At 39.1% G+C, this 22,625-nt stretch overlaps 3 protein-coding genes across 4 annotated transcripts; 2 read left to right on the forward strand and 1 right to left on the reverse strand.

Moving 5' to 3' along the window:
• Window positions 1–124: 124 nt before the first annotated feature.
• Window positions 125–5,289, reverse strand: blzf1 (basic leucine zipper nuclear factor 1). 2 transcript variants are annotated; one of them, XM_039646862.2, is made up of 8 exons: window positions 5,204–5,289; window positions 4,821–4,834; window positions 4,153–4,199; window positions 3,224–3,597; window positions 1,609–1,808; window positions 1,249–1,377; window positions 944–1,181; window positions 125–867 (listed from the first exon to the last, which is right to left on the reverse strand). In XM_039646862.2, the coding sequence occupies exons 3-8, from the start codon at window positions 4,175–4,177 to the stop codon at window positions 682–684; spliced, it is 1,152 nt and encodes a 383-aa protein (XP_039502796.2). In that variant the 5' UTR covers window positions 4,178–4,199; window positions 4,821–4,834; window positions 5,204–5,289; the 3' UTR covers window positions 125–681. The 2 variants fall into 2 exon arrangements, with proteins under 2 accessions (XP_039502796.2, XP_039502795.2); XM_039646861.2 differs by lacking the exon at window positions 5,204–5,289 and having other exon boundaries at window positions 4,560–4,834.
• ercc5 (ERCC excision repair 5, endonuclease) lies at window positions 5,217–16,772 on the forward strand. The gene is made up of 17 exons (XM_039646860.2): window positions 5,217–5,322; window positions 5,822–5,914; window positions 6,318–6,493; window positions 7,106–7,221; window positions 9,128–9,229; window positions 9,444–9,498; window positions 9,770–9,913; window positions 10,180–10,378; window positions 11,441–11,953; window positions 12,053–12,169; window positions 12,230–12,432; window positions 12,574–12,693; window positions 13,455–13,668; window positions 15,002–15,146; window positions 15,259–15,459; window positions 15,997–16,081; window positions 16,386–16,772. Exons 2-17 carry the CDS (start codon window positions 5,827–5,829, stop codon window positions 16,770–16,772), a joined length of 2,865 nt encoding a protein of 954 aa, XP_039502794.2. The 5' UTR covers window positions 5,217–5,322; window positions 5,822–5,826.
• A 141-nt stretch (window positions 16,773–16,913) lies between these two features.
• mettl21e (methyltransferase like 21e) lies at window positions 16,914–21,736 on the forward strand. Its single transcript, XM_039646864.2, has 4 exons — window positions 16,914–17,136; window positions 17,939–18,096; window positions 18,172–18,289; window positions 19,856–21,736. Exons 1-4 carry the CDS (start codon window positions 17,112–17,114, stop codon window positions 20,278–20,280), a joined length of 726 nt encoding a protein of 241 aa, XP_039502798.2. The 5' UTR covers window positions 16,914–17,111; the 3' UTR covers window positions 20,281–21,736.
• Window positions 21,737–22,625: the final 889 nt, after the last annotated feature.

A 22,625-nucleotide genomic window follows, 5' to 3' on the forward strand; every position in this document is an offset into this window, starting at 1 on the left:
CATCTTATCTGGCCACGATTATTTTATTATTTTACACATTTCAATCATAAACCGTTTCAAACTGATCATCAAATCATCATTGCATTAAAATAAGAGTTTTTACTCGTATGATAAAAGAAACAAGTGTCATTCCAAATTATTTATTTTGATAAGATTAAATATCACTAAAATGCTTTATTCAAAACAAAGATTTGATTCACAGAAAACACGAGTACCTGGATCTATATTGATGACGTATGAAACCACGTAAACACAATCACGCATTATATTCCAGAAACACTGCATTACACACACACACACACCTCAAACTAAAGACATGAAAACACACCTTGCACTTTTTATATTTTAAAATCAGCAGCCTCATCTTTAGAAGATAGTTTGTGTGTGTGTGTGTGTGTGTGTGTGTTCACTTTCACTGTGTTCTGCTACACATCTTGTGAGTGAAGAAATACCATCATACAGGAGTGAACAAACCTCAAACAGCTCCATCTCTGACCTCACACACGTTGTGGGTTCGATGGGTTTGTCTTTAGCACCCGAAGCGCTAGCATTAGCACTAGCGTCTGACGGCTGCAGCACAGCGAGCTTGCGTCAGGTCTGAGGTCATTCTGATGTATGTGTGTGATCGAGGGGTTTGTCTTCGGCACCTGAAGCACTAGCATTAGCGCTAGCGTCTGACGGCTAAAGCACGGTGAGCTCCCCGCGGCAGCGCTCGCAGCAGTTGAAGGTGATGTTCTCGTAGCGCGTGTACGGGTGGAAGCGGCCAATGCTCTTCTTGCTGGGCAGGAAGTGGGAATGATGGGGGTCAGTCGGTGATGTGTCCACTTCCTGTTCAGAACAGGAAATGGGGTCGAGACTCCGCAGCACCTGGACAACAATCAATGAGGAAAACGTTTAAACCAACAATCAGAACGATCTGCAGTTATGTGAGAAAGCGCCGCACCTTCTCGGCCATCTTCTCGGCCGGCGTGTTGCAGAGCTCTGAGCTCCGGTTCTGGTTCTGGCTCCGGCTCTTCTTCGGGCCGCCGCTGTCGCCCACGTTCCCCAGCAGGTGCGAGTTAATGGCGTCTGCAAGCTTGTGATTGGCTGAGGCCAGTTCTCCGGTGCTGAGCGGCTGCGCGCTGGGATAGTAGGTTTGCTGTCGACCCCACTGTAGTGACACCAGCAACTGCTCCAGAGACCTGTCAATCACACTCACTGTCAATCAATCACACACTCACTGTCAATCACAGCCTGAGTGAGGTGTACCTGTGTGTGTGCAGCATGTCTCTGGAGAACTCGTCTCGCTCTCGCAGCAGATCCTGAATGGCACACTGAGCGTCTCTGGTCTGCCGCTGTAGAGCTGCTCTGGCATTGGTCAGTTCCTCTGCCATCACACTATAGGAACACACACACACACACACACAGTTGCTGATCTGTGCTGCGACCCTCGTTCGGCTCACGATTTATTAAGCAGACACAGTTTAGTTTTTAATTTCATTGTCTGTTCTCTACCTGAACTAAATGATTTTATAGAAAAAGTTTTAATGTAACCAGAAGGTGTTGCTTCTGAACGCCGCTAACACTGACTATCGTAGCAAGCCTAGTTAGCATCATGGCGTCTCTCACCGGCTGGCGAGGAACTTGCTCCTCCAGACGTCGCACTGAATGCTCATGCGCTCGAGCTGCTCGGCCGTGTGTGTGAGGCTGCGTCCCAGCGCCTCGTTCTCCAGGATCAAGTGGTTCTTCTCTCGCGAGAGTCGCTCAAAGTGATACTGAAGGTCATCGCCCACCGACGCCACCAGCAGCTTCTTCAGCTCTCGGTTCACCTGAGCATATCAATTACACATTATTATATATTCACATACAAAACTGAACTGTTTTTACTGTATTTTTGATCAAATAAACGCAGCTTTGCTGAGACACTTTCTGCGCAAAAAGTTAGTGAAGTTCATGTTACACAGGATCAGTGAACACTGAATCAAAATAAAATATAATATACTATATAAAAGCTACAACACAAAGGCTAAAAGCTTCATTAATATGCTCAACAACAAAAAAACATGCTAAATAAATGCAATTTTTTAATTAGATTTTAAATACTTAACTTAGTTAAATTTGCTAAATGCTAAAAGCAATTAAAATACTAAAAAACACCAATTATTTATTTGTGATAGAATAACTAAATATAATGCTAAGACATATTAAATTAATTCAAACTAAAAATTATATTGAAAAATTAAAATGCTAAAAAATATATATATGATTATATAAAAGATAATTAAAACTAAAATGTGAAAATACATATTTAATTATAATAAAGATAGTTATATCGTTTAATATTAAACAATTATTTAATTTTTTAAATAATTTAAATATAATGCTAAAAACAATACACATATATATATATATATATATATATATATATATATATATATATATATTAATAATTAAATGGTAAAAAAAATGTAATTATATAAATGATAATTAAAAATAAAAATGTCCAAAAAAACCCCGAAATATTATTCACTTAAATTAAAGATAATTATAACACTTAAATGAATTGTCAAATAAAAAACACTAATTTTTAAATTATTATAAAAATGCTTAAAACAAAGTTATATTAGAAATAAAAAAATGTAAATGCTAAAAACAAAACATATTGTTATATAAAAGATCATTAAAACCTAATTAAACAAAATATAATGTTAAAAATATATATTTTTTAAATTTTAAAAAATGTTAATGCTAAAAACTAAAATATTTCAATATATAAAAGATACTTATTAAAACACCAAATATTTAATTGTAAAAATAATTTAAATATAATGCTAAAAACAAAATATACATATATATTATTTAAAAAATGCATATGCTAGAAACAAAAATATGTAATATAAAAGATATTTAAAAATAAAACGTGAAAAAACTAAATATTATTCACTTATATTAAAGATAATTATAACAATTAATATTAAAAACTATGCATTTCATTTTTAAATAATTATAATATAATGCTAAATACAAAGAAAAATTTATATTATGCTAAATATGCTAAAAACCAAAATATGTAATTAAAAATCAATTAAACACCAATTATTTAATGGTTAAAATAATTTAAATATAATGCTAAAAACTAAAAATATACATTATATTAAAAAATGAAAAAGCTATAAACAAAATATGTAATTACTTAAGACAAATCTGAAGCCGGATGCGCAGCAGTGGTGTTGTGCGTGCTGACCTCGGTCTGGACCCGCAGCTGGTTGGAGAGGCCCTCTTTATCCTGCAGGAGCCGGCGCTCCGAGTTCTGCAGTTTCTCCAGGAGGATCCTGTAGTCCACCGGCTCTGGCTCCGGCTCGTCCCCATGGTGATGAGGGGACCCGCGGTCCTCGGCGTAGGGCCCGGCGCGAGCGCAGCGGCTGATGGCGGCCCGGGGGACCACGATCCTCACACACTCCAGCTCCACACACACGTCCCGGCTCACCTTGCCCAGGTGCAGGACCCCCGGAGGCGCCGGAGATCTGGGACTGGGCTTCGGGGACGCCAGCTTCGGGAGCGGGGCCTCCGGGGGCCTGTGCATCTCCATGCCGTCGCCGGGGCCGCGCACACACACATCTGAGGCATCATGCGTATGAGATTGATTGGTTTGATTTAATGCCATTTCAGCATCTCAGGGCATTTAAATGGCAAAAAAATCAATTACAAAAATACAAATATCATTTAAATACAATAAAAACAGGCAAACAAACAACAAGTCATATTATACACTTTTCTTTTTAAATTAACATACGATAAAAAATCCAAAACCTTTTCAGGCATAATCTTACTAAAGAAGTCCTTAAGTGAAATAAAAACTTCATAGAAGAGCATTCTACTTGTATTATACCCAGGACAGTCCAATAATACATGACACGTGTGTGTGTGTGTGTGTAAGAGGTTCAGCTGATGTTACATGTAAGCAATAGGGTACGAGAGGCTAGTGCTGTATTGTGAATAAGCCACATCATCATAAATCATAAGTCTTATTGCTTTTATAAAACCGTTGCCAAACAATACAAACATTTAAGAAAAAAAATATGTATCTGCAATTTTCATGAAGTAAAATCACCAAAAGCCTTCCTAAAACACTGTCATCACACACTTAATTCACACACACACACACAAACTCACCTTTGATGATCACAGATGCAGACATGACTGTCCTTCACGAGATCTGCCTGAAACATACACAAATCTTATTAAAACGCTGTTAAAACAGTATGTTGCGATATTCTAGATAAAATGTTACAAACATTTAAACAAATATGTTTTTAATTACTTGAATCTTAAATTAATTTAAACATCTTAATAAAAAAATTCTTCAAATTTTAAACAAAAACGTACTTTATTCGCATTTTTTGATGCATGCCCAGATGACAAAAAATAACAATATAATAAACAGCCTTTAGTCGAGATTAATCGAGTAAAGCTGGTTTACTGTCTTGATCTGATCAAACCGGATTCATTCAGCATTATTAACTTACATTATCGAAGAAATACGTTTACATTAGTCAACTGTACACAACTAGCAAACTTACCAGCGATGTCAATCAGTTTCTCCGAAACATGAACACGTACTGATAATAAACACAGTCTCGAGTTTATCTCACAGACTGTAAAAGGTTTATCTTTGAGTGTTTGTTTGGCTAGTTCACGAGACAGCTAGCCGTCGCTTCGAGGTTACTGAACCGATGACGTCATGTAAAGGCGCGAATCTCGTCAAATCACGAATTCGTTAATGACCGTAGTAAGTGATCGATATTAGTTTTTCATAATTCATAATCAATCTTGCCACGTACCTCATAGAGTCGCGTTTAAAGTCCCCGTGAAATCAAAATTGAACCTATTTACTTTGCTAGCGCATATTACTAGTCTTGTGGTGAACAATTAATCCGTGCAAATGAATATATATTTAAAAAATGTTTTACCTTAGTAATCTTTAATCAAAATCTGAAAAGTTACTTCCGGTCTGGAACGGTTTCTTTTTCTGATGACGTAGGTTTCACAGTTTGGGTGGGGAAACGCTTAACCACTCCCCTCAAACCGTTAGTTTGCTATGAGCGAGAGATGGAGAGGAGGAGCGCTAGAGTAAAACCCTGCCCTCTGTTCAATATTCCGTTTCACTTGGAAGTACGTCACAGCACTGGAGAAAAATCGTTTGCAACTTCCGGTTCACGGGGACTTTAAACAAGATCCATGTTACAACCGGAAGCAGCTGATCGAGGCCGAACGGAAGTGCTCAGTACGTGTTTCCGGCGAATCGACCGGTACCGGATGTTATGATTGTGAAGCTGTGAGCAGGTTTGTGTGAATTTTTTATAAAATATCATAGTTTAACATTTGTTCTTTAGCCTGTAAATGATAAACGAGTCCACTAGAAACAGAAATACGCATTAAGTAGTAACGTTATGTTGAAATAATGATTCATTTTAATCACAAATAATAGATTTATTATCACTATCTTCTTGTTTTTGTAACGTTATATTTCTTCTGCAGGAGCGTTTGAGTAAAAACTCATAATTCTGAAAAAATAAATCATAATTAATCATACAAAGTCATAATTATGAGATAAAAAGCTTGAGGTAAAAATTATTATGTACTACAGTACTAGGTCACATATTTATGACATAAAAAGTCGAAACTGAAACCTGATTCATTCAGAATTATAATTTGCCAAAGCATGATGTTTTCTTCTGCAACATGTTTTCTTTTCTGCTTCACTGTGTGAAAGTTAAAGATGATGATGATGATGATGAGGGTGATGATGATGATGATGATGATGATTTCCTGCTGTTGTCAGGTGTGATGGGAGTTCATGGACTGTGGAAGCTCTTGGAAAGCACCGGAAAACCCATCAATCCGGAAACACTGGAGGGGAAGATCTTGGCTGTCGGTATCCTTGACTGCAGGAGTCATTAAAAGTAGCGTTTTCAGTTGTGGAAACCACTTGAAACATGTTTGTGTTAAGCTAATTCAGTTACTTTTGTTTGAGTTTTTAATTCCAAACAGCTGAAAGTCTGAACATGTTGCCAATAATAATAATTTAGCTCACAATTGTATATATACACACACACATTCCCATACATCAAGGGCCTCATTAGCTGCACCAGGTGTGCTTGAGCTAGAACACATGAAATACCTGAACTGGAGAGGTTTGTTGAGTGTCATGTTTGACTGCATGTTAGAAATATGGCTAAGGCAAAAGAATGGTCCAAAACAACTGTATATCTACACACACACACACACACTCCCTACACACGTTTAGTCAGCTTGGATCCATGACTCTCGCGTAACAGACATCAGTATCTGGCTGAATCAGGCGGTGAAAGGCGTTCGGGATCGAGACGGGAATGCGGTTCTCAACGCTCATCTCCTCACGCTCTTCCATCGGCTCTGCAAGCTGCTGTTCTTCCGCATCAGACCCGTGTTCGTGTACGATGGAGACGCGCCGCTGCTCAAGAAACAGACGCTGGTGAGCTTTATATCGTGAACGTCGAGATACGTCTCCTCGCGTTTGTAACACATCTTTCCCTTATGGGTCTAAAATTATACAAAAACATTTTTTTTTCCAGAAAGCTTATTTTATTTCATTTTGACAAGATTTTTTCTTTTTTTTTTTTTAGATTTTTTTGCTATTTTTTATTTAATTTACCTTTAAATTACTAGACTTGATCAATGTATAATAAATAAATAGTAATTTAAGCACATTCTTCACATTCTCTCAACTTAAATTCAAAATAACTCACAATTTCATAAGTACACCTTTCAATTCAGCTCTAAATATCTTACATTGGCATTTTTAGGTTTGTCTGTGTGGACTGAAGCATTCCACTCATTCCTAAGGGGGTCAGATTGACCCGAGAGTGAAGGACTTGTAACTTTTTAAAATTTCAACCACAGAACTCTTCGAATCCATTACATTTTGTGTGTATGTATTTGTGCTTTAAGTGCGACAAAAGTCCTGGGGTCTTGGACCCCTCCGATGAACACTTAATTTGTAAAAAAATTTCAAAAGAGATTTCTGGGTCAAATCGACCCGAGGCAAGGGTGACGGTAGGAATAACGACCTTCTGATCATGTTCAGGCGATCCGGAGACAACGGAGGGAAGAAATGAGCCGCGAGTCCAGACAGACCAACGACAAACTCCTTCAGACGTTCCTGAAGAGACAGGCCATCAAAGCAGCTCTAGGGGATCGAAGGTACGAGCCTTAAAGGGATAGTTCACTCGAATATCAAAATTAGCCCATGATTTACTCTCCCTCAAGTGGGTATTATAGGTATCATAACATAGGTGTATATAACACTCTTCTTTCAGACGAATACAGTCAGAGATATATAAAAAAATGTCCTGGCTCTTCCAAGCTTTATAATGGCAGTGAATGGCCGTCTCTGTTTTGCAGTCCATAAAAGTGCATCTGTCCATCATAAAAGTGCATCTGTCCATCATAAAAGTGCATCCGTCCATCATAAAAGTGCATCTGTCCATCATAAAAGTGCATCTATCATCATAAAAGTGCATCTGTCCATCATAAAAGTGATAATATCCATCATAAAAGTGCATCTGTCCATCATTAAAGTGCATCTATTATCATTAAAGTGCATCTATCATCATAAAAGTGCATCTGTCCATCATAAAAGTGCATCTATCATCATAAAAGTGCATCTATCCATCATAAAAGTGCATCTATTATCATAAAAGTGCATCTATCATCATAAAAGTGCATCTGTCCATCATAAAAGTGCATCTATCATCATAAAAGTGCATCTATCCATCATAAAAGTGCATCTGTCCATCATAAAAGTGCATCTATCCATCATAAAAGTGCATCTGTCCATCATAAAAGTGCATGTATTATCATAAAAGTGCATCTATCATCATAAAAGTGCATCTGTCCATCATAAAAGTGCATCTATCCATCATAAAAGTGCATCTGTCCATCATAAAAGTGCATCTATCCATCATAAAAGTGCATCTATCCATCATAAAAGTGCATCTATCCATCATAAAAGTGCATCTATTATCATAAAAGTGCATCTATCATCATAAAAGTGCATCTATCATCATAAAAGTGCATCTGTCCATCATAAAAGTGCATCTATCCATCATAAAAGTGCATCTATCCATCATAAAAGTGCATCTATCCATCATAAAAGTGCATCTATTATCATAAAAGTGCATCTATCATCATAAAAGTGCATCTGTCCATCATAAAAGTGCATCTATCATCATAAAAGTGCATCTATCCATCATAAAAGTGCATCTGTCCATCATAAAAGTGCATCTATCCATCATAAAAGTGCATCTGTCCATCATAAAAGTGCATGTATTATCATAAAAGTGCATCTATCATCATAAAAGTGCATCTGTCCATCATAAAAGTGCATCTATCCATCATAAAAGTGCATCTGTCCATCATAAAAGTGCATCTATCCATCATAAAAGTGCATCTATTATCATAAAAGTGCATCTATCATCATAAAAGTGCATCTGTCCATCATAAAAGTGCATCTATCATCATAAAAGTGCATCTATCCATCATAAAAGTGCATCTGTCCATCATAAAAGTGCATCTATCCATCATAAAAGTGCATCTGTCCATCATAAAAGTGCATGTATTATCATAAAAGTGCATCTATCATCATAAAAGTGCATCTGTCCATCATAAAAGTGCATCTATCCATCATAAAAGTGCATCTGTCCATCATAAAAGTGCATCTATCCATCATAAAAGTGCATCTATCCATCATAAAAGTGCATCTATCCATCATAAAAGTGCATCTATTATCATAAAAGTGCATCTATCATCATAAAAGTGCATCTGTCCATCATAAAAGTGCATCTATCCATCATAAAAGTGCATCTATCCATCATAAAAGTGCATCTATTATCATAAAAGTGCATCTATCATCATAAAAGTGCATCTGTCCATCATAAAAGTGCATCTATCATCATAAAAGTGCATCTGTCCATCATAAAAGTGCATCTTTCCATCATAAAAGTGCATCTTTCCATCATAAAAGTGCTAATTTCCATTTTTGGATGAACTATTCCTTTAATTCACAGCTTTTTCAAAGAAAACACACTCTTTTTCTTGTTTCCCGCAGTGAAGAGTCGGTGCCCAGCCTGTCGACTGTGAGGCGCGATGGTCCGGATGACATGTACGTTCTTCCCGCACTTCCTCCCGATGAGGAGCGAGACGAGAGCAGGTGAGCAGATAAGCAGAATCCTTTAAATGTAAACGAAACCCAACCCTGTTTTTATTTTTCTGGTCTTTTTGGTTTGAATTTTTGATATGTTTTGTTTTACTGCGCGTGTATTTTTGATTTACTTGTGAAGCACTTTGGTCAACATTCGTGTTGTTAAAAGGTGCTGTATAAATAAACTTTGACCTTGACCTTTGACCCTATTGTTTTGCTGTAGTTCAGAGGAGGAGCGAGATGGAGACGAATCTCTGCAAACCTACAGCAGATTTCAGGTGAGGGGAATCACATCTTATATTCATATTCAAAGTACACACAGTCTCTGTTAATGTTGATAATATCTTCATGCCTTTTAAAGAGTGTCTTATGTTTTTTTGTCTTTAGTTTGTTATCATTAGCACTTTGGGTTTGAGAAAAGCACAAGATAAATAAAAAGTATTAGTATTATTATTACGCAGATTAGAGCTGGTTGATACTAAAGTTTAGATTTTGCCATGATAGTGTATAGTATAAACTGCTGTGTGTGTGTGTGTGTGTGTTGTACAGGAAGAGATCTATCACAATCCGAACTCTGTGGACATCAACTCTGAGGAGTTTTCCCTCATGCCGCCGGAGATCAAACACGAAATCTTGAAGGAAATGAAGGAATTCAACAAGAGGAGACGCACACTTTTCCACAAACCGCCAGAGGTGATGTCAGTCACACACTCTTCCTCACACTCTTCCTCTGTGGTGTTTTCCAGCACATATATCTAAACGTTCCTATTCGCACCGGAGAAGCAGAATGTGCCCATATTGTGTCCTTTTACAAAGTCTTGATGTTGTTTTTTGGCTCTACTATTCAATTCACATTCATTTGTATAGCGCTTTTCAAAAAAAAAGCTGCTTTAAAACATGTAAATGCACTGTATGAGTAAAGGAGACTGACCTCTGACCCTGATGTCCTGGTCTCTCAGAGGTCCGGTGAGTTCTCGCAGTATCAGCTGGCGGGTCTCCTTCAGAGGAACAAACTCAACCAGCGTCTGGAGGGAGTGCAGAAGGAGATGAACCCCGCGCCGAGCAGCAGCGGCCCTGAGGAGCGAGAGGTCAGAGGTCAACACGTGGAGACGCGCCGGCTCGTGTCCGAGGACTCGTCGCACTACATACTCATTAAAGGTGTGGGCCGACCCACTGTCAGAGGCCGGATCTGTCGGTGTGGGGTCAACACAACACATTATTTATTATCACAAATAACAAATCAGGGGCCAAAAACAACACACTTGGCACATATTCAACCACACATTCAGCTTTAGACCATTCAATCGTTTGGCATCACTATGACTTTTTAATGTTCCAAAGCTGTGTTTATTTAATACAGTTAAAACAGTGAAATATTTAAATCAGTGTGACCATATACTGTAGTAAAGTGTAATTTATTCCTGTGATAAAGCTGAATTTATCATCATTACTCCAGTCTTCAGTGTCACATGACCCTTCACAAATCACTCTAATATGAGGATCTGATGATCAAGACACATTTATGATTATTATCAGTGTTGAAAACAGATCGTATTTTTTGTGGAAACTGATACATTTTATTTTTCAAGATTGTTTGTTGAACAGAAAGATCAAATTTGAAATAGAATTGTAACATTGTAATCGTAACATTATTATCTCAGAATTCTGGCTTTTTATCTTGCAATTCTTCGCAATTCTGCCTTTTTATCTCACAATTCTTTGCAATTCTGACTTTTTATGTCGCTTTTCTGGCTTTTTATCTCGCAATTCTTTGCAATTCTGCCTTTTTATCTCACAATTCTTTGCAATTCTGACTTTTTATCTCACTTTTCTGGCTTTTTATCTCACAATTCTTTCCAATTCTGGGTTTTTTCTCGCAATTTTGGCTTTTTATCTCGCAATTCTTTGCAATTCTGGCTTTTTTCTTGCAATTCTGGCTTTTTTCTCGCAATTTTGGCTTTTTATCTCGCAATTCTTCACAATTCTGGCTTTTTTCTCGCAATTCTGGATTATTTTAAGAATGGAAAGATCAAAAGAACATAATTTATTTGACATTAATTATAACATTGTAATTGCAACATTATAGATGTCTTTACTGTCACTTTTGATCAATTTAATGCATCCCTGATGAATACAATTATTTCGTTATAAAAAAATCTGCATGTCCTACTATGATAGGTCAATAAGCGTCCTCTGTTGTTCTGTTGTTGTATTGTCCAGGGTCTCCGAAGAAAGCCAGCGCTCCAGAGAGTCGGCCGGCTCCAGCGCTGTGGTCCACTTCCCCGTGGGATCGTGAAGCCAGGCCTAAAGGGAAACCCGAGCCCTTGTGGCGACCCGTGAACGAGATGGACGAGAAGAAGAACCAGCCGTCCTCCTCTTCCTCCTGTGCTAATGAGGAAGATCCCCCAGCGTCTCCTCGCACTCTTCAGGCCATCCAGAACGCCATGATGGACAGCAGCTCCGAGGAGGAAGACACGAGACGCAGAACGACCCGATCCGGGGATGAAGAGGGACGTGTGTCGCCTCGAACTCTACAGGCCATCCAGAACGCCATGATGGACCCGCCGGCCCACAAACATAAGACGTACGTCATCGCGAGCAGCTCGGACGACGAGGATGAGGCACAGAATCGGGACCGGACACCTCTTATCCCCAGTTCTGCAGCAGAGACACCAGAGCTGAGAACAGACAGAACGCAAGAAAACAAACCCGAGGAGGAAAGCGGCTCTGAAGGTACACAGATTTCCTATTAAACACAATTAGTGATGTTTAAACTTACAGCAAGAGCAAAGAAGCCGAAATACACTGATTAGTTCTTATTGTTTCCGACAGAGACACGAGAGCCACGAGACGCCGCAGTCAACCAGCAGTCTGATCTGAGAACAGACAGAACGCAAGAAAACACACCCGAGAGAGGAGAAGATGAGGAGGAGCGAAGCAGCTCTGAAGGTACACACACACACACACACACACACACACCTGTATCCTCACACACCTGTGCGTCTGCAGAGAGCTTCATCGAGGTGTCTGATGTGGAGGAGCCGTCTGAAGCAGAGCAGACTCACAGCAGAGTCCATCACGAGGAGCCCAGAGAGGAGGAGGAGGAGCCCAGAGAGGAAGAGGAGGAGCCCAGAGAGGAAGACGACACTGAGGGAGTCGACGAGGCCTTGGATGAAGATCCTGCTGCCACTGAGTGGGATCATATCGACATGGTAAATCTCACAGGCTCCCTCTGAGCGTGTGTGTGATGGGTTGGGTTAGTGTGTGTGTGTGTGTGATAGGTAGGTTTAGGGTTAGTTTGGACAGTATAAAAACCATTACACCTATGGAATGTGTGTGTGTGTGTGATGCAGGAGGATCTGCTGCAGATGGACAGAGAGCTGCAGGATGAGCAGGTGATCCTGAGAGAGCAGAAACAGCATCAGGAGCGCAGCAGCTCCAGCGTCACCGGACAGATGTGCCAAGAGACTCAGGTCAGGAGACGTTCACATCATCTGAAAGCCGAATAAATCATCTGTTCATTGATGTATGATTTGTTTGGACAATATCTGGCTGAGATATAACTATTATGTGCATTCACTCACAAACATCATTTTTTGTATATTTGCGGTAGGAGATTGACAAAATATCTTCATGATCTTTACTTAATATCCTAATGATTTTCGGCATAAAAGAAAAATCGATCATTTTGACCCATACAATGTATTGCCACAAATACACCCGTGCGACTCGAGACTGGTTTTGTTATCAGGGTCACACACATATATATATATATATAACGCAATTGTCACAGAAAATGTACTGTAAAATCATTAATATGATGATTTGATGCTCAAGAAACATTATAAATGTCTTTAGTATCACATTTGATCAATTTAATGTGAAGAAAAGTATTGTTTTTTTTAATCGTACTGACCGCAAACGGTGTGTGTATATATAACAATATTGTAATATGAAAAAACACATTCTGTGTGACCAAAAATACTGTAAAAAATGTGAAATATTATTACAATTTAAATGAGCTGTTTTCTGTGAATATACAGTAAAATGTAATATATTCCTATTTATAATGTTTCTTGAGCATCATATTAGAGTGATCATGTGACACCGAAGACTGGAGTAATGACGCTGAAGATTCCGAGTCCGATTGGATCAGAACATTCAGGATAGAATGTGTGTCCCACAATGCAACATGTCCTTGAAGGAGTAGTGTGCTGTGTGTTCTGATGCACAGGAGCTGTTGCGTTTGTTCGGCGTGCCGTTCGTGGTGGCGCCGATGGAGGCCGAAGCCCAGTGTGCGGCGCTGGACCGGCTCGACCAAACGCACGGCACCATCACCGACGACAGCGACATCTGGCTCTTCGGCGGACGCCACGTCTACAGGAACTTCTTCAGCCAGAACAAATACGTGGAGCTTTACCAGTCAGCTGACATGCAGAACCAGCTCGGTGAGCCCATCGGGTTACATTTGGTGCAGTGTGTAGGTTTTAGAAGCATCTAGTGGTGAGGTTGTGAACTGCACCCGGCTGACAGGAAGTGATGTCGTTGTCTGAGACAGACATCACACGACACTAAAATAATGCAGTTTTACTTTAGTGTGCACTCAGATATAGGGCTGGGTAATAAATATCGATTTCTCGATATTAATCGATTCTCATTTTTACGAACCGATATTGATTCTTAAATCTCAAGAATCGATTAGTCATCCTGTTTCATTTGAATGAATGGATCATTGTATCGCGGCTGCGCGCATCCAACAAATCGCAATAATCTTTGTCCTTTGTTACTATTGATATGAAACAAAGTCTCAATTTTCAAATTACGTCCATTTTCTTTAGAAATTCAAAAACATAAATATTGTTTTGTCGCTGTGGCGTGAGATCGCTCTGGAGAAGCAGCAGCGCTGATCTCTCTTCCGGCTTAATAATACCAGTCACAGCGCCAAATAAACATGAATGAGCATCTGAAAGTGTGTTAAAGATAGAGGACAACTTATCCAAATCCGTATCATGTCACATTGATTCACTCAATCAGCGTTTCAACCGTGGAAAGACGTCAGTTAAACAGCTTGTAATCAATGTATCGTCATATTTACCTCAGAAAACACACATAAACTCGTTAGTCCACACTCGTTAGTGTTCTTTAATATTTAATGCATATTTGAATAAATCTGGCAAGTTTTTATGACAGCCACCATTTAAATGTTTATATTTCATATAATCTTCTTATTATAAAAATAAATAAAAGTGTAATTTAAGTGTTTGTATAGCTACAAAACATTCATTATTACCTTCATATTAGGCTAATAAAGAACAACTAGACTCCCATAGTTTACAGCATTAGTTCAGAGATTTGATTCCCTTGAGAAAAATTGCCATTTATTGTAACTGATATCCAAAATAATCAATATTGAATCGAATCGTAATCGAAATCGACTCGAATTGCAAGCTTGTGAATCGAAATCGAATCGAATTGTGAAATTTGTCTCAATACCCAGCCCTACTCAGATACACATGTAGACATCATACAGTCATCTTTTGGTAAAGTTTTGGCATTTTTAGCTTGAGTTTTGAGCATTTTGGGGGTTTTCTAAGTGAACTGAAGCGTTCCACTCATTCCTAAGGGGGTCAGATTGACCTGAGAGGGAAGGCTTTATAACTTTTTAAAATTTCAACCACAAAACTCTTTGAATCCATTAAAAAAAAATGATTTGTGGTTCAAGTGCAACAAAAGTCCTGGGCTCTTGGAGCCCTCTTGGTGATATTTTTAACATGTTTAAAGGTCTGGACAGGAGTAAACTGATAAACCTGGCGTATCTGCTGGGCAGCGATTACACCGAGGGGATCCCGGGAGTCGGCTTCGTCACAGGGATGGAGATCCTCAATGAGTTTCCAGGCGCTGGATTAGAGCCGCTCCTTCAGCTCAGGTGGGAAACACACACCTGCCAATCAAACACACACAATTACTTTTTTATATTGAAAGATTGTGCTTTTTTTTTTTAAATAATGTCAAATATCATTAAATATGTGTGTGTGTAGAGAATGGTGGGCTGAGGCTCAGGAGAATAAGAAAATGGCTGCCAATCCCAAAGACACAAAAGTCAAGAAGAAACTGAGGAATCTTCGTCTTCATCCGGGTTTTCCCAACCCTTCCGTGGCTCAGGCGTACCTGCATCCCAGCGTCGACCAATCAGACGCCTCGTTCAGCTGGGGCCGCCCACACCTGGAGCTCATCAAAGAATATCCTTCCTGCTGTAGAGCGCCGAAGTTACGACGTCACTCTGTAGGCCGAAACGCGGAAGTGAGTTAGCATTTTAGCATTACGGTTCCCTCGCTCTAAAGCCTATGGGATTTTTGAATGGGTTTTTGCTAAATCGCCTGAAATAAAGGCCTCGAAATATTTTCACGTTTTGATCTATGACACTGCTTGTGTTTTTTTAAACTTTACTATGTCTGATTGCGTTTTTTAAAATCTTTATATAGGCTTCAAAATGTATAAATTTCGGATTAACTTAGACAAAACGTGTAAGGGTCGAACACAGATCTTATTTTTTGCGATTTTCCAAAAGTCTATGGGGAAAATGCATTGCTTTTCGACCGAGGGAACCCATGCGCCGCTAGCTTCCGAGTCGTCCTACAAAGTGACATCATCACTTCGGCACTCTATTCATAGTTGCGTTTGAACACACGTTACGTTCTGCACATCTGCATTTGATTCATTAGACTAAAACAGTGAAATACACTCATTGGTCAGGATATGTCCTTAGCGTGTGTGACGTTCTGCCTGAGCCGCTTCGGCTGGACCAGCAGGAGGACCGAAGACACCCTGCAGCCGGTGCTGAAGCAGATGCAGTCCCAGCAGGTCGGCCCCTGACCAGTGCGCACTATATAGGGAATATACAATCAAGTGTTATTTATTCAGCATTAATGTTCATATTAGAGTGACTTCTGAAGGGTCATGTGACACTGAAGACTGGAGTAATGATGATAAATCACAGGATATAAATTACACTTTACTGTATATTCACATAGAGAACAGCTGATTTACATTATAATAATATTTCACTATTTTTACTGTATTTTTAATGAAATAAATGCAGCGTTGGTGAGCAGAAGAGACTTTCAGAAACGTGTGTGTGTGTGTGTGTGTGTGTGTGTGTGTGCAGACGCAGCTGCGCATCGACTCGTTCTTCCGTCTGGAGCAGCAGGAGAAGCAGGTCATCCGAAGCCAGCGTCTGCGCAGAGCCGTCACATGCCTGAAGAGGAAAGAGAGAGACGAGGAAGAGGAAGAGGAGAGAGAAGAGGAGGAAGATGAAGAGACGGCCGGGAGTTCGTCAGCTGGAGGCTTCATTGAGTCAGCGGCTCACGAGATGAAGGGCGGAGTCACGCCGGTGATGTCATCGAGGGGGGCGGAGTCCGGCAGCTCCAGCTCAGAGGATGATGCTGAAGGTGGGAGGGGCGTCGCTATGGTTACAGCTCGTTCTGCGTTCGAGCGGCAAACGAGAGGAAGAGGGAGACGAGGAGGAAGAGGAAGGAGCAAAAACAGATCATGACGACAAACATTAACATTCAAATCAGCGGGAAAAAAAGACATCTACATTCTATTCTAAGATGAACTTACTAAAGAACAATAAAAGTCTGAAAAAGCCTAAATGTAGTTTGTTTCATGACATGTGTTGTTCTAAAGGGTGTGTGTGTGTGTGTGTGTGTGTGTGTGAGAGAATCTGTTTACTCTTAAGGGGCGTAGATCACGGGCTTCTCTTTCTCTGGCACCCCCATCAGCTGTTGCTGTCAATCACCTGAAACACACACACACACACACACACACACACAGAGCAGTGAGGGAAAGCCGTGGATCTGCTCTTATAAGGACCTTCGGCTGTCACACACAGATGGATCAGGATGAAAACACTGAGGGTGGGTGTGCATATATTGTCTTCTAATGTCATTTTAACAGAAAATACAGAGCCTGAGTTCAGTGGAGTGTGTTCCTCCGGGACAGGAATAACTCACACACACTTCCAGAGCGATCGGGTCGTCTCTGCAGGCGCTGGCGATCACTGAAACGACTCAAATGACAATCTGATGGTCTTTTCTCTTAAAAATAAATGTGGATTCTCGTGTGTATTGAACGACTCCATCGGTGCTGTGTGTAAAGAGCTCATGATGTCATCAAACACACACACACACACTCATTAAGAAGAGCTGGAGAATCTGTACAGCTTCATATCGTCACCAAAGTCAGATCCATTTATTGAACGTTACATTAATAATAAGAATAATATTCCATGGATAATATATATATTTTAAATGATATACGGTTTAACATTTTGGGGTCAGTGATGAATGAGATTAATCTAGCGTTAGCCTGTTCATCCGTGACATTTATGTCCAATGACTTCTGAAAATGTAGATGTCATAAATGTTTTTACTGGCACCACAACTTCTGCAAACTTAAAACACAAGTAAACATTCGGTGACAAAATAAGAACAAATAATCAAATACAAGCAAAAGCACAAATTAATGAAGCTTAACAAAGGAACAGGAATTTAATAAAGTAACAAATGTAAAATAACACTTCATCTTCACTGTATAAATTAAACATGCTTATTAATTAAACCCTATTAAAGTTATTCAGTCGAGAGCAGGGAGGGACTACTGTGACTTTAAGAGCGAATGCACTGATCTAATACACTGTGTGTGTGTGTGTGTGTGTAGGTGTCGCTGCAGATGCTGAACTGGTAGCAGAGATTATGAAGCGTAACTTTCGCCCGTCGCTGATCAGAACTGAAGCGTGGGAAGGCTACGTGTTCGCAGACATGGAGATCAAGATCAAAGAGTCGTCGGAATACTACGGGGCCGTTCTGTGGCCCTCGGTACGCATCACACACACACACACACACACACTGAGCAGTAACAGCAGCTCATGAACTGAAGTCTGTTTCTGAAAGGCCATGGTCTTGTGTCATTTCCTGGACACTCACCGCGACGAGTTCAACCTCACGGACAAGAGCATCGTGGAGCTGGGAGCCGGAACGGGCCTCGTTACCATAGTGACCAGCCTCCTCGGTGAGAGGGACCGGACACCGCTTCAATTATAATGTATATCATTGAAAAAAATATTGATTTCCAATTAAGTACAACAAAAAAAACACAAAGTACATTCAGAACTACTAAAATACATATTTAAAAAAACACAGCCATGGGGGGTGCGCTAATCGCTTTACAAATGCACCAATTGTTATACAAAAGTGCTAATCGCTATACAAATGCGGTAATCACTATACAAATGCACTAACCACTATTCAAATGCGCTAATCGCTATACAAATGTGCTAATCGCTATGCAAATGCGGTAATCACTATACAAATGCGCTAACCACTATTCAAATGCGCTAATCGCTATACAAATGTGCTAATCGCTATGCAAATGCAGTAATCACTATACAAATGCGCTAACCACTATTCAAATGTGCTAATCGCTATACAAATGTGCTAATCACTATACAAATGCGCTAATTGCTATATAAATGCGCTAATTGCTATACAAATGTGATAATCTGTATATAAATGGGTTAATCACTATATAAATGTGCTAATCGCTATACAAATGCGCTAATCACTATATAAATGCACTAAACGCTATATAAATGCGCTAATCGATATACAAATGCACTAATTGCTGTATAAATGCACTAATCGCCATACAAATGCGCTAATCGCTATACAAATGCGGTAATCGCTATACAAATGCGGTAATCGCTATACAAATGCACTAATCGCTATATAAATGCGCTAATCACTATGTAAATGAGCTAATCACTATGTAAATTAGCTAATCGTTTTATAAATGCGTTAATAATGTTATATAAATGCACTAATCACTACATATATGCATTAATCGTTATATTATGCGCTAATCGTTATTTAAATGCGTTATCGCTATACAAATGCTCTAATCTTTATATAGGCTAAATTAGCTAATCGTTATATAATTTCACTAATCATTAGATAAATGTGCAACTCGGTAAATGATTACACTAATCGGTATATAAACAATCTAAGCGTTAGATAAATATGTTAATCCCTATATAAATTTTCTATATATTATTTTGCTAATCATTATATTAATATAATAATCACTATATCAATGCGCAAACCATTATATAAATACGCCAATTGCTATAATATTTATGCTAATAGTTTATATATATATATATATATATATATATATATGATGTTTGGTTTTACTTTATTTGCATTAATTAACATCACATTTAAAGGTAATAATCTGTAATCTTTAGCAGTATCTAGTGGTGAGATTGTGAATTGCACCCAACAGAAGTTACGATGGCCGTCAGGAAGTGACGTCGTCGGCTGAGACGTCAGAGTCGGCAGTTAAACAATGATCTTTCCTCATAAAGATAAATGAAGAGATTATCTTTACTTCATTATTCAGTAAAACGATGTTATTGTGAATATTATTGTAACTTGTTTATCATTGTGTCAGTGTTTTATTCGCTAACTTTAGTTTCGCTTCTTTGCGTAAAGAACCTCTTAAATATCACACACTGCACCTTTAAAACTAAATGAATGTTTTATTAGCGTGGATTTAAGAGTTGTTGTTCAAACGCAGGCGCAAAAGTGACGTCCACAGACCTGCCGAATATCCTGAGCAACCTGAAGTACAACGTCACGCGTAACACCAGGGGGCGCTGCAGGCACGAGCCGATCGTGACCGAGCTGAGCTGGGGGAAGGAGCTGGAGGAGCGTTTCCCGCGCGCGACCTGCCGCTACGACTACATCATCGCGGCGGACGTGGTGTACTCGCACCCGTACCTGCAGGAGCTCATGGAGACCTTCCTCCACCTGAGCTCAGAAAACACCGTCATCCTATGGGCCATGAGGTTCCGTCTGGACCCGGAGAACCGCTTCGTGGACATGTTCCAGGAGCACTTTCAGCTGCAGGAGCTCCTCGACCTGCCCAGCCTAAGGATAAAGCTGTACAGCGCACGCAAGCGCACACCAACACAACAGGAGAGGAGACAAGATGTTAAATAAGTCTGTGATGTCTCTTATTGTTTTAGATATTGTTTTATAGCATGTTAAAATTGTCACTTTTTAAAGGTTTTTGTGTGTGTCTCTTTAAATGCAAATGAGCTTCTGCTCCCGGCACAGGGGGCGGAGCTTCAAAAGCTTGTGTGTGTGTGAGCAGCTCTGATTACCTCACACAGGCACAACATTAACAAAACCACAACTATAAATGTGACTGGATCACAAATAAACCATATTTTTTAGGGTAAAAAATCGGCCAGAACTTTACCATTAAAAACACGGTTTACAGACTTTACTTGAAATTTACAGTAATAAACTATATTTCATTGTGTAATATAATGTTAATTTACCAACCTATTGAAGTATTAATATCTGTTTTGTACCATTATAGAAAATTATCAACCGCCAATCACAGTATTTTACAGTAAAATTACATTAAATATACCATTTATAATACGAAAACTTTCTGTTAACGAATTAACAGTTCTTCACTGTAATATTTTTACGGTCTTTTACCGTTAAAATCACAATCGTTTTTTACAGTACGGATATATGTGTGGCAATAGCCAACAATACATTGCATGGGTCAAAATTATCGATTTTTTTAATGCCAGAAATCATTAGGATAATAATGAAAGATCATGTTTCATGAAGATATTTTGTAAATTTCCATTTTGGGATATAAGAAAATTGAGTTAATTTTGAGTTTCAAGAACTGTTCTAAGTTTACATCTTGATTTTATGTTTACATCTGGATTTTGATGTATTGACTGGATCTGATACTTTAATGGCATATTTATGTATGTTTTTAAGGTCAACATGAAATTAAACTCTTTTTTTCTCTCCTAATTCACGTTTTTGGTTTTAAATATCATGTTATGGTTACAGTTGTGGTCAGAATTATCTTTTGCTGCACATCAGAACTATATTCTTTGGTTTTATGATTAAGAGAATTTTGCCTTTGTATTTCCTCATATTTATACTCACGATTTATTTTTGCAGCCATCTTTGGTCATATTTACCAAGGGTGGCAATAACTCTGACCACAACTGGAAGTAATTGTCAAATATGTTTATGCTGTCGTTATGGGAGAAAATCCAGTCCTGATGAACATGGAACATTATTTCATGATGACTTTACAATCTGTGTACGTGCAAATGAAATATGCCCTTTGTAAATCAATATTTCTGCTGTTCTCGGGAGTCGTGAGCGGTGCCGTTACATCATGTTGAAGACTTTTGGAGACATTTGGCTTTTCGTTACTAGGAAATAAATATGAAACAGTCTAATGATAATATGTGCTCTTCCTTCTCTAAACTATTGCTTCTTAAACGTTGGCACTTCTGGATGGTAAAAACGCCCAAATGAGAAGTAGAACGGATATGTTGTATAGTTTCTAAGCTGAGACGCCAGTAAGCAGATGTGTTCATGATGACCTGCATTACAAACATGTTGTGGTTACTCAGAGGACGTGTCTGATGATGATATACGGAGATATTTGATTACTGGTATCATGTGCTGAGTCTGGCAGTGTCATTACATCACGCAAACACACACACACACCATACACCATACTGCAGAAGAGAGATTAGGAAAACACCCTCCTGTAGGAAAGCCAATCATTTCATCATAATGACACTGACCCACATTTACCCCATTGGGCAGAAAGGAGATAATGTCTCCAGTGCCCGACCACCAAAATACATCCAGACCCTACATGGAGAAGACGTTCAATCCCCAACCGACCGATTCCAGAGGGTTTTGACAGTCATTCAAGAAACTGGAGAAGATACAGAGAGGATTTAGGGGCGGTTGACCAGTGTTGACCTCCTGCGACCCCAGAGTTATAATCAGTGTTATATTGGGTTTCCCTTCTGTGCAATCCATTAAGCACATACCAACTGCCTGCAATCAGAGAAACTGATAGGGACCCAATTAATGGGTAAAAACAATCTCACATAAATCTGAATTCAACATGTACATATGCACCACAAAAATATTCACAAATGAAAGGCCACACTAAAATGTGCAGGTTTACTGTATTGGGGGATTACTGTAACTGCGCATTATAGAGAGGCATTTTATTGTGGACAGCCTAAGGCACACCTGTGCAATAATCCTGATGTCTAATCCTCATCTTGATATGGATGATCTCGGCAAAGGAGAAGTCCTCACTAACACAGATTTAGACAGATTTGCCATCAATATTTGAGAGAAATAATTGTGAACATAGAAAAAGTCTTAGATCTTTGAGTTCAGCTCATGAAAAATGGGGGCAAAAACAAAAATGTTGGGTTTATAATTTTGACATTTGGTACACTGATAGAGGTGGTTCTGCATAGTAATCTGAC

Source organism: Pimephales promelas, chromosome 6, assembly GCF_988280905.1.
Source record: "Pimephales promelas chromosome 6, fPimPro1.hap1.1, whole genome shotgun sequence".
Classification (NCBI taxonomy): domain Eukaryota; kingdom Metazoa; phylum Chordata; class Actinopteri; order Cypriniformes; family Leuciscidae; genus Pimephales; species Pimephales promelas.

Excerpts from the sequence above, each read along its gene's own strand:
- ercc5 (XM_039646860.2), top strand. The coding sequence starts at position 5,827 with ATGGGAGTTCATGGACTGTGGAAGCTCTTGGAAAGCACCGGAAAACCC. Across the intron at positions 13,669-15,001 it reads TGACATGCAGAACCAGCTCG|GTCTGGACAGGAGTAAACTG; the intron begins GTGAGCCCATCG and ends ACATGTTTAAAG. Across the intron at positions 16,082-16,385 it reads AGCAGATGCAGTCCCAGCAG|ACGCAGCTGCGCATCGACTC; the intron begins GTCGGCCCCTGA and ends GTGTGTGTGCAG.
- blzf1 (XM_039646862.2), bottom strand. The coding sequence starts at position 4,177 with ATGTCTGCATCTGTGATCATCAAAG. Across the intron at positions 1,182-1,248 it reads GACATGCTGCACACACACAG|GTCTCTGGAGCAGTTGCTGG; the intron begins GTACACCTCACT and ends TGTGATTGACAG. Across the intron at positions 868-943 it reads CCGAGAAGATGGCCGAGAAG|GTGCTGCGGAGTCTCGACCC; the intron begins GTGCGGCGCTTT and ends ATTGTTGTCCAG.
- mettl21e (XM_039646864.2), top strand. The coding sequence starts at position 17,112 with ATGGATCAGGATGAAAACACTGAGG. Across the intron at positions 17,137-17,938 it reads TCAGGATGAAAACACTGAGG|GTGTCGCTGCAGATGCTGAA; the intron begins GTGGGTGTGCAT and ends GTGTGTGTGTAG. Across the intron at positions 18,097-18,171 it reads GGGCCGTTCTGTGGCCCTCG|GCCATGGTCTTGTGTCATTT; the intron begins GTACGCATCACA and ends TGTTTCTGAAAG.